The 11,191-nt window shown below is 27.8% G+C and overlaps 2 protein-coding genes across 3 annotated transcripts; both read left to right on the top strand.

The window, feature by feature from the left end:
- The first annotated feature begins 522 nt into the window (after positions 1-522).
- LOC115715634 (uncharacterized) lies at positions 523-3,241 on the top strand. 2 transcript variants are annotated; one of them, XM_030644292.2, is made up of 4 exons: positions 523-893; positions 1,605-1,822; positions 1,911-2,819; positions 2,926-3,241. In XM_030644292.2, exons 2-4 carry the CDS (start codon positions 1,680-1,682, stop codon positions 3,026-3,028), a joined length of 1,155 nt encoding a protein of 384 aa, XP_030500152.2. In that variant the 5' UTR covers positions 523-893; positions 1,605-1,679; the 3' UTR covers positions 3,029-3,241. The 2 variants fall into 2 exon arrangements, with proteins under 2 accessions (XP_030500152.2, XP_060971951.1); XM_061115968.1 differs by having other exon boundaries at positions 727-893; positions 1,672-1,822.
- A 1,481-nt stretch (positions 3,242-4,722) lies between these two features.
- Positions 4,723-5,700, top strand: LOC115718097 (uncharacterized). The gene has a single exon (XM_030647057.2). It carries the CDS (start codon positions 4,723-4,725, stop codon positions 5,698-5,700), a length of 978 nt encoding a protein of 325 aa, XP_030502917.2.
- Positions 5,701-11,191: the final 5,491 nt, after the last annotated feature.

Raw genomic sequence — 11,191 nt, 5'->3', positions numbered from 1 at the left:
TGGGTTTTTCTATTTATTAATAGAGTTTTTTGGGGCAAAATCTTTTCAATTGTCATTTCACTTGCATTTAACTCTCCAAACTCAAATTTTAACGGTACAACTTTCTGAAATAAACTACTGAGCTAGTAGCAAATTTAAGGTGCCATTCAGTTGACTGTCACTGTGTGCTGCTTATGTGTACACTCTTCTACACATGACACGTTTATATTGGTAAACCTAATATTATTATTTAAAAATTATTTTCAAAAAATTATTTTAAAATTAAATAAAATTATAAAAAATAAAAATAAAATATTTAAAAAAATAAAAAAATTGTATAAATTTTGAAATAATTTTTATATTTTTAAAATAATAATATTAGGTGTACTAATATAAATTTGATACAAGTACAAAAGTGTACAAATAGGCCATCTATATTGGCAATTAACTGTAAAAAATTAATGATTTGCAAGCAAGATTAAGTGCAAGTGAAATGATACTTGAGAGAATTTAGCTGCAAAAAACTCTTATTAGTTAGTTGAATGAAAAATTGCATTCTCTTTAAAGTTGGTAGACTATACTTATCATTGACTTGACATTTCATAAATATAATTTAATTATTATTATCACAAAAAAAAAAAATTTAATATTTGTTTAAAATTAAAAATTAAACTTAATTATTTATATTAATCTAAATTAAAGTTACAACAATGCACTCACTTTATTCCATCAGTTCCCTCCCAATTTCCCAATATGGAACACTTCTCAAAATAAATAATGCCAAAAAAAAAAAAAAAATAGAAAAAGATACTAAAAACTGAAAGCAAGGAAGCTCAAAATTCCCTCCCAAAAATTCCGTGGAGTGGAGCCCCAACTGTGAATCTGAATCCCATCCTCTTCTTCACTTCTCTACGGTATTACTATTTTCTTCCTCCCTCTTCTTCTTTCATTTCATTCATCATTCTCATCAACTGTGTTCGTTTTCTATTTGCTCTTTTTGGGTGGAACAAACAAACCCTTTATGATTAGTAGTGATAAAAACAAAACAGGTTTGGTTTTTGCAATTACGTTGTGTAAATCGGCTATTATTGCTAGTCACACATTTTATCAAACACTTGGTGACAGAGTAGAGATGATGTGGGGTTCAATTGGGATTACTGGTGGTTTCTTTTCAAATGGGTCATACTGATTTATTTTCATTATAACTAAACATTTATGATTCTCTATTTTCATACATGTTCTTTTACTTAAAAAGTTTGAAATTTTATGATTATTTTCATTGAATTCATTTTTGTGATCACAATTCAATTAGTTTTTTTTAAGCTTTTGATGGCTTTCAGATTTGGCTTCTCTTTTCTTGCATTAATAGCAAAAACCAATACACTTGAACTTATTATGTGTGCTTCATTATGATTAAACATTGATTGGTTATTAGACAAAGTAAACTCTTATGTTGAACTTAAAATTATTTCTAAGATTCTACTCTACTGGGGGCTCTAGTCTTTTCTATGGTGTTACTGGTTACTTCTGGTTCTGCACTATCTCTAACCTTTTATGTTTTGACTTTCATGAGTAGAACTAGAAGCAGAATCTAAGACGTTTTATCTTTCATGGTAATGGAACAGGTGTCACACTATTCAAGACTTGGATTTTCCCATTGAGTAATTGAATTCTCATATTATATATATAGAGAGAGAGAGATGGAACAAGGTGCAGAAGCAGTTCTTAATCTTCAACCAAGCTCTTCAGTTACTATATCATATCACCAACTCTTTAGTTCTCATGATGATATAATGCTACTTGAGCTTGATGAGAAACTTCTCCCAGATATTCTTAACCAACGGTAAAATACTTTAAAGCTTTGCTTAATTTGTTGTGGCTTAAATTTAGTGAGTTACCAACTCTAGATCCTTTTTCTTTTGTTTTTGTAGGGTAGTTGTGAGAGGACAGCCCGATGAAGATGCAGTTCTTTGCACTAAATCGAAAACTTATGCTATGAAATATGTTGGAACTTCCAACTCTGTCTTCCTAGTACCACCTTCAGATCACTCAGAGTTTGCTGTTAGTGCAATGGATTGTGATCAGAAAGCTCAAAATCAGATACCCGTTGCATCTGTTATTAAAGTTGCTCCGGGTACAATGGAGCTCGTTGAGGTTGCTCCCAAACTCGACAAGCTTAAATATCTCCTCTCTATGAACCCTTACAGCTCTGAAGATGATGACATAGAAATGGAGGATGTGTCAGAAACAGAGCGAGGACTGTTTACATGGGATGCTCTCGGGGAAAGAATCCAAGCTAGCGACGATGAGTTGAGGTCTGGTTTACAAGCACTCTCGGCTGTGGAAATTGACGGGTATTGGAGAGTTGTAGATGAAAGGTACATGGATACAATGCTTAAGATGCTTTTGAACAATTCAGTGTTGAATGACTGGTCTTTGGATGCACTTGATCATGATAAAGTTGTGGAGGTGCTGCAATCAGATGGTTATCCTCACAAACTCGCGGAGCATTGCTTGCTTGTTTTCGGTCAAAAGTTAACCGAAGGTGTTTGGAAGCTAGATGAGAAGAAAGTTTGTGTGCATTTTGCGAAACAAATCTTGAAAGGTGGAAAAAGGAAGATGGAAAGCTTCATGGAGGAGTGGAAGAAAAAGATACCCGAAGGTTTGCAAATCAATTTCGACATGCTGGAAGGTGAAGTTTTAACTGAGAGACTTGGTGTCGATTCATGGGTGTACCCTTTCAGCGTTTCATCTCTGCCATCAACTCCGGCTGAGCGTTTCTCTATTCTTTTCAAAGAGAGACAGAAGTGGGAATGGAGGGACTTGCAACCTTACATAAGGTTAACCAACCAACTCATCTTTCCTTTGATACATTGTTTGTTGTTTTAGTTGATATGGTATAGGTAGTAACATGGTGTTTCTTGTTTTTGTTGGAACTTTGTTTAGGGACTTAACTGTACCAGGTGTCTCATCAGAAGGTTTGCTTCTCAAATACACTAGAAGGGCACAACCCAAAGCAGATGCAGAACCTGTCTTTAGTGCAAGATAATCATATACAAAATACATGAGTTTGTTTTGGTGTTATGTTTGAACTGGACTTTCTAGCCTAGAATTAGATAGATCACTTTGGTTGGTGTGCTTTCTTGCTTTATTAATATTAATTTACAAACTCTTCTAGCTTAGTCCTATAACAATGGCTACTTTCTCATTTCTCTTATTCTCATTCCAACCCAAGATAAAGATAATAGAAGAATTGAAAGAACAAGTGTCCAACAAACAATGGAGCCCCAAATGTAAATTCCAAAAATTTGGCTCTTTAAGGTTGCTCCTTTTGTTGCTTCCTTGGTTTAATGAAATGTTCTAGTAAAAAAAAATCAAATCAAATTTAAAACAATATCAAAAGAGTTCAAAATTGTATGTATATTCATTTCAAGATTATTTATATTATAATAAATTAACATAATAACAAAAGACAGTAGTAAGATTAATATAGAAAATTAAAATACATATAAAAGATAATGAAATAATAAGATTGTTTTTTTTTTGTCTTTTTGTTATTTATTTTTTTAGAATTTGTTTTTACAATTTTTTTTTCACAATTTTATAACTAAAAATTCTTGTGGCCAAAAATTTAAAATAGTAAAACTAAAAGTTGGAAAAGGAAACAATTATTCACACACGTGTATCAATTATATAAAATTCCATTAATGATGATAAATAAAAAGAATATTAATTATGATAAAAATGTTAAAAAAATAAATAAAACTAAATAACTTTTTTTCTCCATTTTTTTCTTCTTCCTCAAGAAGCCCGATTCTTCTGTTTCTTCAAAAAAAAAAAAACAATTAGTTTTATTATTATTATTTTTTTAATATTTTTATTATTCTTAATTAATTTTTATAATATTTAAATAATTTATATTACGTGCACCAATTAAAATTTGCACCAATATTCTAAATAAAATATATATATTTATATGGGAAGAGTATATAAATGGAAAATTCAAATTACCCATTTCATTTTTCGTACCAAAATAGAAACAATGGCAGAAAATAATTAACAGAGAGCTTTACGTTTCCTCTTTCAGTATTCCTCAGGTTTCCATGGAAGCTTTGATCGAGCTTTGCGATCTCATTGTTTATAACAACCCATAAAAATTCATCAATTAAATATATATATATATTTGGTAAGATATCGTAGCATTTATTGAGGGTCTATAATTAATCACCACGCACAAATTACGTGGAAAAAATTAATAAATTGGTTAAGATAAACTTTTTAATTTATATATAAATCTAGAATTTTAACCTAATAAAATTCTCAAACAAACCCATTCTTCACTTCTTAATCAAGCTTCAATCTCTCCCTGTCTCGTAATTTTTGGTAGCCTTGTAAGTTGTTCTACACCTATAATCATCGATCTGAAGAAGATTACTCATGACTCCTATATATCATCAAAATAATAATCAAGGTATATATTTGAATTGTAATTAATCTCTTAATTAATTAATGATAAAATCTAATGATTTAGAGTTTTGAATTTGAACAGGTACTGCAATACTAGTCGAGGAAGAAGTAGATAGATTTCTACTAATTCCTGAAGAATTAATAGAGCAAATTTTATTAAGGTTGGACATTGACAGCTTAATAATTTGTAGGTGCGTTTGTAAGTCTTGGTTTAATCTTACTAGTACTTCATTGTTTGTAAACAAACATTTGGACATTGTTCGTACTAATCAGAAGATGGTGTCCTTTGTTGGGTACAATCAAGATGATGATGAAGAACCCACTCTCAAGTTTGTAACTAGTGTTGGTGACTATGTTATTGAACAAGTACTAAATATTTCTGAAATGAAGCAACATCATAAGGATCTTCCTTACTTTTTACAACTCTCCCATTGTAATGGCATTATTCATATATTTGGTCTCCATGATGATTCAACTGTTTTTTATAATCCAACACTTAAAAAGTTTAAGTTACTTCGAGGACCCATTTGTTTTCCACCTAATTTTGTAGAAGTTGTTGGAAGTGGATTTGGGTATGATTCTAAATCTAATGTTTACAAATGTGTTAAGATCTTTTGTAACAAAGATTGTCGAGACCTCATAGCTATGGTCCATACTCTAGGAACTAATAATTGGAGAGAAGTTAAGATTGAAAGAGAGATAATAGAATCTATCCCAAATTTAAATAATAGTCATTTGAGAGGCTTGGGATCAATATATGTTAAGGATGCTTTGTATTGGTGTTGTTACTCTTATTCAACACAAAAAGGTTTACTTCTTTCTTTCAATATGTCCAATGAGGTATTTTGTAGTATACAAATTCCTCATCACGTGGTGGAGCAATTAGATTGTAGAAGAAAATTGATGTTGGTAGAGTGGAATGGATCAGTTGGGCTTTTTTTTGGGGTCAAGGAGCCTAATAATTCTGACTATATGTATATTTTGTACGAGTTATGGGTGATTGAGTCTACTACCAATTGGTTTAAGATTCTTAAAATTGGGCCACTACAACGGTTTTATTGGCCTATTACATTTTGGAAAAATGGTGAGCTCTTAATGAATAATTATAACAATCTTTATAAAGATGAAGATTACAGAATAATAGCATCATACAATGTTTATACAAAGCAACTTAAGAAGATGGTATATGGTGTTAGAAGCAAATTTTTCTTTACTTGTGTTACTCCATATTTGAACACTCTTGTTTCAGTCTAGATCAGCATAATCACTACCTATTTTCAAATTTCATCTTCTTCTTCTTGTTGCGATTTCCATGGATGTGATTCGGTGATTATTAAAATCTTTTGAGTTTTTTCAAATTTTTTTTATCTTTGTATCTGTTTGGTTAGTAAGAACATATAAGAAAAAATTATATATATATATATATATTTTGGGATATATTAATATATTTATCTTAATTATATATTTTTACAAATTATTGTTGGTTTGTGCCCTTGGAGTGGCTGGTTGTGTCATGCTTTTTAAGATTTGTATATGAATATGTTTTAAGAATATTAATTGGTTCAAACCCAACAGAATCAATTACCATTCAATTTGATCAAATTAACAAGATAACTTAACATTGAAGCGTTTTTTTTTTTTCTCGTCATTATAATCAAAGTTGTGATAATAAGCAAAGACTAATAAAGAATTATAAAAAGAAAAGAAATCATGTATAATTAATGATCATATCTATTAAATGGTATATATATAATTTAGCAACTTCCTCTTATTTTGCTTCTTTAATATAGTACACATTGAAATTCTTGTACTTTTGAGCTTTTATTTTCTTTTAATCAGCATAAATTTATAGTGTCTAGTACTTAGCTTACAATAATTTATTGAAAATATTTTCAATAAATTTAGTCTTTTCTTAAAAAATAAATTTTAAAAGTTGATATAGCAAAGAAAGTCGAGCTATACATACTTGTATGATTTAATCAATCTAATTTTGTTTGCACAAATGCCAGAGAAGGTGTGAGATTCGATTGAAACCTTATATAGATTAAAGATATTTGTAGGTTATGTAAACCAAACTCTAGTGATATTGTTTTATAAATACATGGTTTATTTACTCGGACAGATTTTATGTTACATAATGTAAATACTGTAGTGTAATGTACACCGAACAATTGTTGTGTTAAACGCTAAATCTATACAAGTGTTAAGCTATTCTCAAGTAAAAATTTAATGTGGTGTCTCACTACATTTAATAATTAAAAAAAAAAAAAAATTGATACAACAAGAAGAGGATGTAAATTTATTAATTAATTTTAGAGGGTATAATTTGAGAATCTTTGAATTTATTGAAGACAAAAAAAGAAATATTAAATTCAGATGACCTTGAAGGATGATTTGCAATGTGAAATGATGAACAGGTTGGTTTATGATTTGGTTTAGCATTTATACTTTTGGACTTGCACTTCTTATGTAACCAAAGAATTATATAGATTTAAGTATAAATAGCACTATGGGTGACTATTCAATGGTTACATTTTTATTGTAACTATATGGTTACATTTTTCTTTAACCTGTAATAGCAGGTTACTAATAGGTAGACTTTCCTTTTTTAGATTTAATTAATTATAATTAACTATTTTCTTAAAATAATTAATTAAATAGACATTCCTTTTTTAGAATTATTTAATTATAATTAATTATTTTCTTAAAATAATTAATTAAATATTTAACAAGACCTCTTTTAGCAATTAATATTTATATTTAAATCCTTACTTGAATTATTTTAATAATTAAGCCATTTAATTATAATATTTACAATAAAATTTATTTTTTTTACAAAAATTAAACTTCTTTTGACACAAATTAAAATTCTCTTCTTATAATAAATTTTCAAATAATTAATTATTTTTAAATGATATTTAATTATTTTGTTACAATTATATGAACTAAGTATGAGACCTCAAAACAAGTGCAGCCATTTTTTTTCTAAAAAATTCTTCTACTTATTTCATTTTTTACTTTTTAAATATTTAAATAAAAAAATTAAATAATTAAGTGTAAATGACTGATCTACCTTGGCATCAGATTTTGAAATAAATTTGAAACTTTCTACATATTATTAATTTCATTGATTCATTGTGTTTTTTCAAAAAAGAACATAGTGTTTTTTTGAAGGAAAACATTAATTCTCTAAACAATTAATGAAGACAAGCGGTGTATTTTTATGAGTTTCATACTGTAGTACATTGTGTTTATTTTTTAGTTTGTTTTAATGTTGTTTTAGGTTGTTTTACATAATTTATTTTTTTAACGTCGATTTTATTGTTCTTGCTCCATCTTACTGAAATTAATGATTATTTTCTGGGTGTTCTTGTGGTGCTATGGTGGTTCTATCCGTGGGTGTGGAGGATGGAGGCTATCAAAAACATTTCTTCTTATGGTTATTTTGTGGTTATTTTTTTATTTTGTTCTCCTAAAAATACATTTGACGAGCTTACTAGAAAAAAAGTTTTGAGGTGTGTGGTTCTTTTATGTTTTTCTAAGTGGTTATATCTGCTTATTGTTTTACATTTATTTTTGTGTTGTTTCAGTAGTTTTTTTGTTCTGATTTTTTAAGAGCGAGCTTGCAAATATAACTGTTATTGCATTGGGTATTGAGATTGTGCAGAACATTTTTTAGTTTTTTTTAATCATGTTTTCCTTTCTTTTGTTTGATTTGTTCTAGTGTTGTTTTACAGTTGTTTTGTCATGATTATTTATTTGACGTCGATTTCACTTTTTTTTTCAATCTCACCAGAATTAATGGTTGTTATCCGATTGTTCTAGTGATCTTGTGGTGGTTCTGTCCGTGGGTGTGGAAGATGTAGGCCTCATTTTTTTCTTAGTGTTTACAGTATAAAAGAAAAAAAATTGGTCAAGACAGTATAAAAGTAATTTCTGTCGTGTGGCAGTATTTTTGTAAAGATTGGGCCAAAAGTCATTATTTTTGTAAGTTTCCATATGGGTGCACCCTTAATGTATATTATCCATGAATAGGTAATATTAAAAAAAGTTGTGTTTTAATGATTAATTTTTTTATTTAATTAAAAAAATTTCTCATTTTTACATTATATGGACTGTGATTGTTCCATTAGCTGAAAAAAAAAAATCGGCAAAAAAATGATAAAAAAAAGTTGAGTTTGACTTAAATATTTTTTATATAAATATATTTTTGATATAGTATAAAAATAGTTGTTTTTTGACATTTTCTTTAATTAAGTAGTTAAATTAAGTATAAAAATTTAAATTTTTCGTTTATTATTCGCTATCAAATCAAAATTTAATGGTTTAATATTTTTAAAATTAAAATATATAGTTAAATTTATGGGATTGTTACATTAATATACATAGTTTTTAAATTATTTACATTAATAACCTTACATAAACAATCAGCACTAAAATAACGTACCAGAGAAAGTTTTGCCTTTTTTTATTTTTTTTTTAAAAATCAAACTTTTGCCTATTATCACTTATTAGTAGTTGAAAGTCAAACTTTAAAAAAACAAAAGTGTTACCAAACGGCACCTAAACAAATTAAAATAGAGTAATTTGTAGTATAAATACGTAAATTTAATTTGCAGTTGTAAATAAATACCTAAATTTATAATTTTGAAACTTTTGTATGTACATGTCTGTTAAATATTAAGTAAATTGCCTCGTGGCAATCTCTGATTGGTCCAAGTCATTAAATTTTTATTTTTTTAAAAAAAATTAGTTTAAATACACCAATAAGAAAATGACACGTGAATAATAAATTAATATTTAATGGTCAGGTACTTGTAGAGTTCTAGAAATATAACTTAGGTATTATTACCGCCAAAAATTAAATTTAGGTATTTATTTAAGTTAAAATTAGATATTTATGTCACAAATTACTTATTAAAATATAAATAACATAAAACAAGAAGAGCGAAGCACGTGCACAATGCACGTACTAGAATCACCTAGTATAGAAAAATGTAAACAATATATCATATGAAAAAATAATCGTGTTGTTTGAAGATTTTAGAGTTATGAATATTTAAGTTTTGAAAAAAAAAATATGGTTTCAAAGATTTCAAAGTGATGTGATATCCTACTTTAAAAAAAAAAAAAGACATAGAAAAATTGACTAATAATAATATATGATTTTAGAAAAAACGTGTAATGATAGATTTGAAGTTATCCTTTTTAAAAAAAAATAAATAAATAACAAAATTAAAGAAAATTTTATTATTATTATTATTATTATTATTATTATTATTATTATTAATTATAAAGTTGTGAAATATTATGAAAATAACTATGTGTGGTGAAGTATTATGAAAACTATATGTTATTATTATTATTATTATTATTATTATTATTATTATTATTATTATTATAAAGTAATGAAATATTTATTGAATTTTTTTTTGTAAAGTTCAAACGCAGAAAATAACACTGTTCTTTATTGATAGAGAAACTACATATCTCAAATTGAGGAAAATCATCCTATCCTTGTTGTGAATAATTTAAAAAATAGTATTGAAGAAGTTTTAGAATTAACTATAAATGGTTGTTCGAATTCAAAAATATGTGTTCATGAGATTAAAAATGGGTAAATTCCATACAAAAAATGGTTGTTCAGATTCAAAAATGTGTTCATGTGGGATTAGAGGGTAAATTCTCATATGAACCCAATGAGATTCTTGCACTTAGTGATGAAAAGATGATAAGAACGAACTCATTATCTATGAGTGTGGCAGTTCATGCACGTGCCATTTTTCTTATCGCAACAAAGTCAGTCAGCATAGCATAAATTATAAACTATAAGTAACTGAGAAAAAGGAATGGGGCTTGACATCTTTAAACAACAATAGCTTTCATATGTGAATATGTTGTCTAATTTTCATATGCTTTCATATGTGAATATGTTGGCTAACTCTAAACCGTAAATTTTCATATGAACCCAATGGGATTCTTGCATTTAGTGATGATGAAGATGATAAGAAAGAACCCTTATTTATTCAAAAAATAGTATTGAAGAAGTTTCAAAACCAACTATTTAAAACAAAAGATGGTTGTTCAGATTCAAAAATGTGTTCATGTGGGATTAAAAATGAGGATAAATTCCCATATGAACCCAATGAGATTCTTGATGATGAATGATAAGAAAGAACCATTATCTATGAGTGTGGCAATTCATGCAAGTGACCTTCTTCTTGCCGCAACAAAGTCAGTCATTATAGCATAAATTATAAGCTAGAAGTTTTCAAAACTGAAAAAAGGGATGGGGCTTGACATCTTTAAACAACAATATTCCCAAATATTCCCAAAGGAGCTTTCGTATGCAAATATGTTGGCTAACTCTAAACCGTAAATTTTCATATGAACCCAATGGGATTCTTGCATTTAGTGATGATGAAGATGATAAGAAAGAACCCTTATTTATTTAAAAAATAGTATTGAAGAAGTTTCAAAACCAACTATTTAAAACAAAAGATGGTTGTTCAGATTCAAAAATGTGTTCATGTGGGATTAAAAATGAGGATAAATAGATTCTTGATGATGAAGATGATAAGAAAGAACCATTATCTATGAGTGTGGCAATTCATGCAAGTGACCTTCTTCTTGCCACAACAAAGTCAGTCATTATAGCATAAATTATAGGCTAGAAGTTTTCAAAACTGAAAAAAGGGATGGGGTTGACATCTTTAAACAACAATATTCCCAAAGGAGCTTTCGT

Source organism: Cannabis sativa, chromosome 5 (assembly GCF_029168945.1).
Source record: "Cannabis sativa cultivar Pink pepper isolate KNU-18-1 chromosome 5, ASM2916894v1, whole genome shotgun sequence".
Lineage (NCBI taxonomy): Eukaryota > Viridiplantae > Streptophyta > Magnoliopsida > Rosales > Cannabaceae > Cannabis > Cannabis sativa.
Note: the sequence above shows the minus strand (reverse complement) of the source record. Positions and strands in the feature narration are given on the sequence as shown.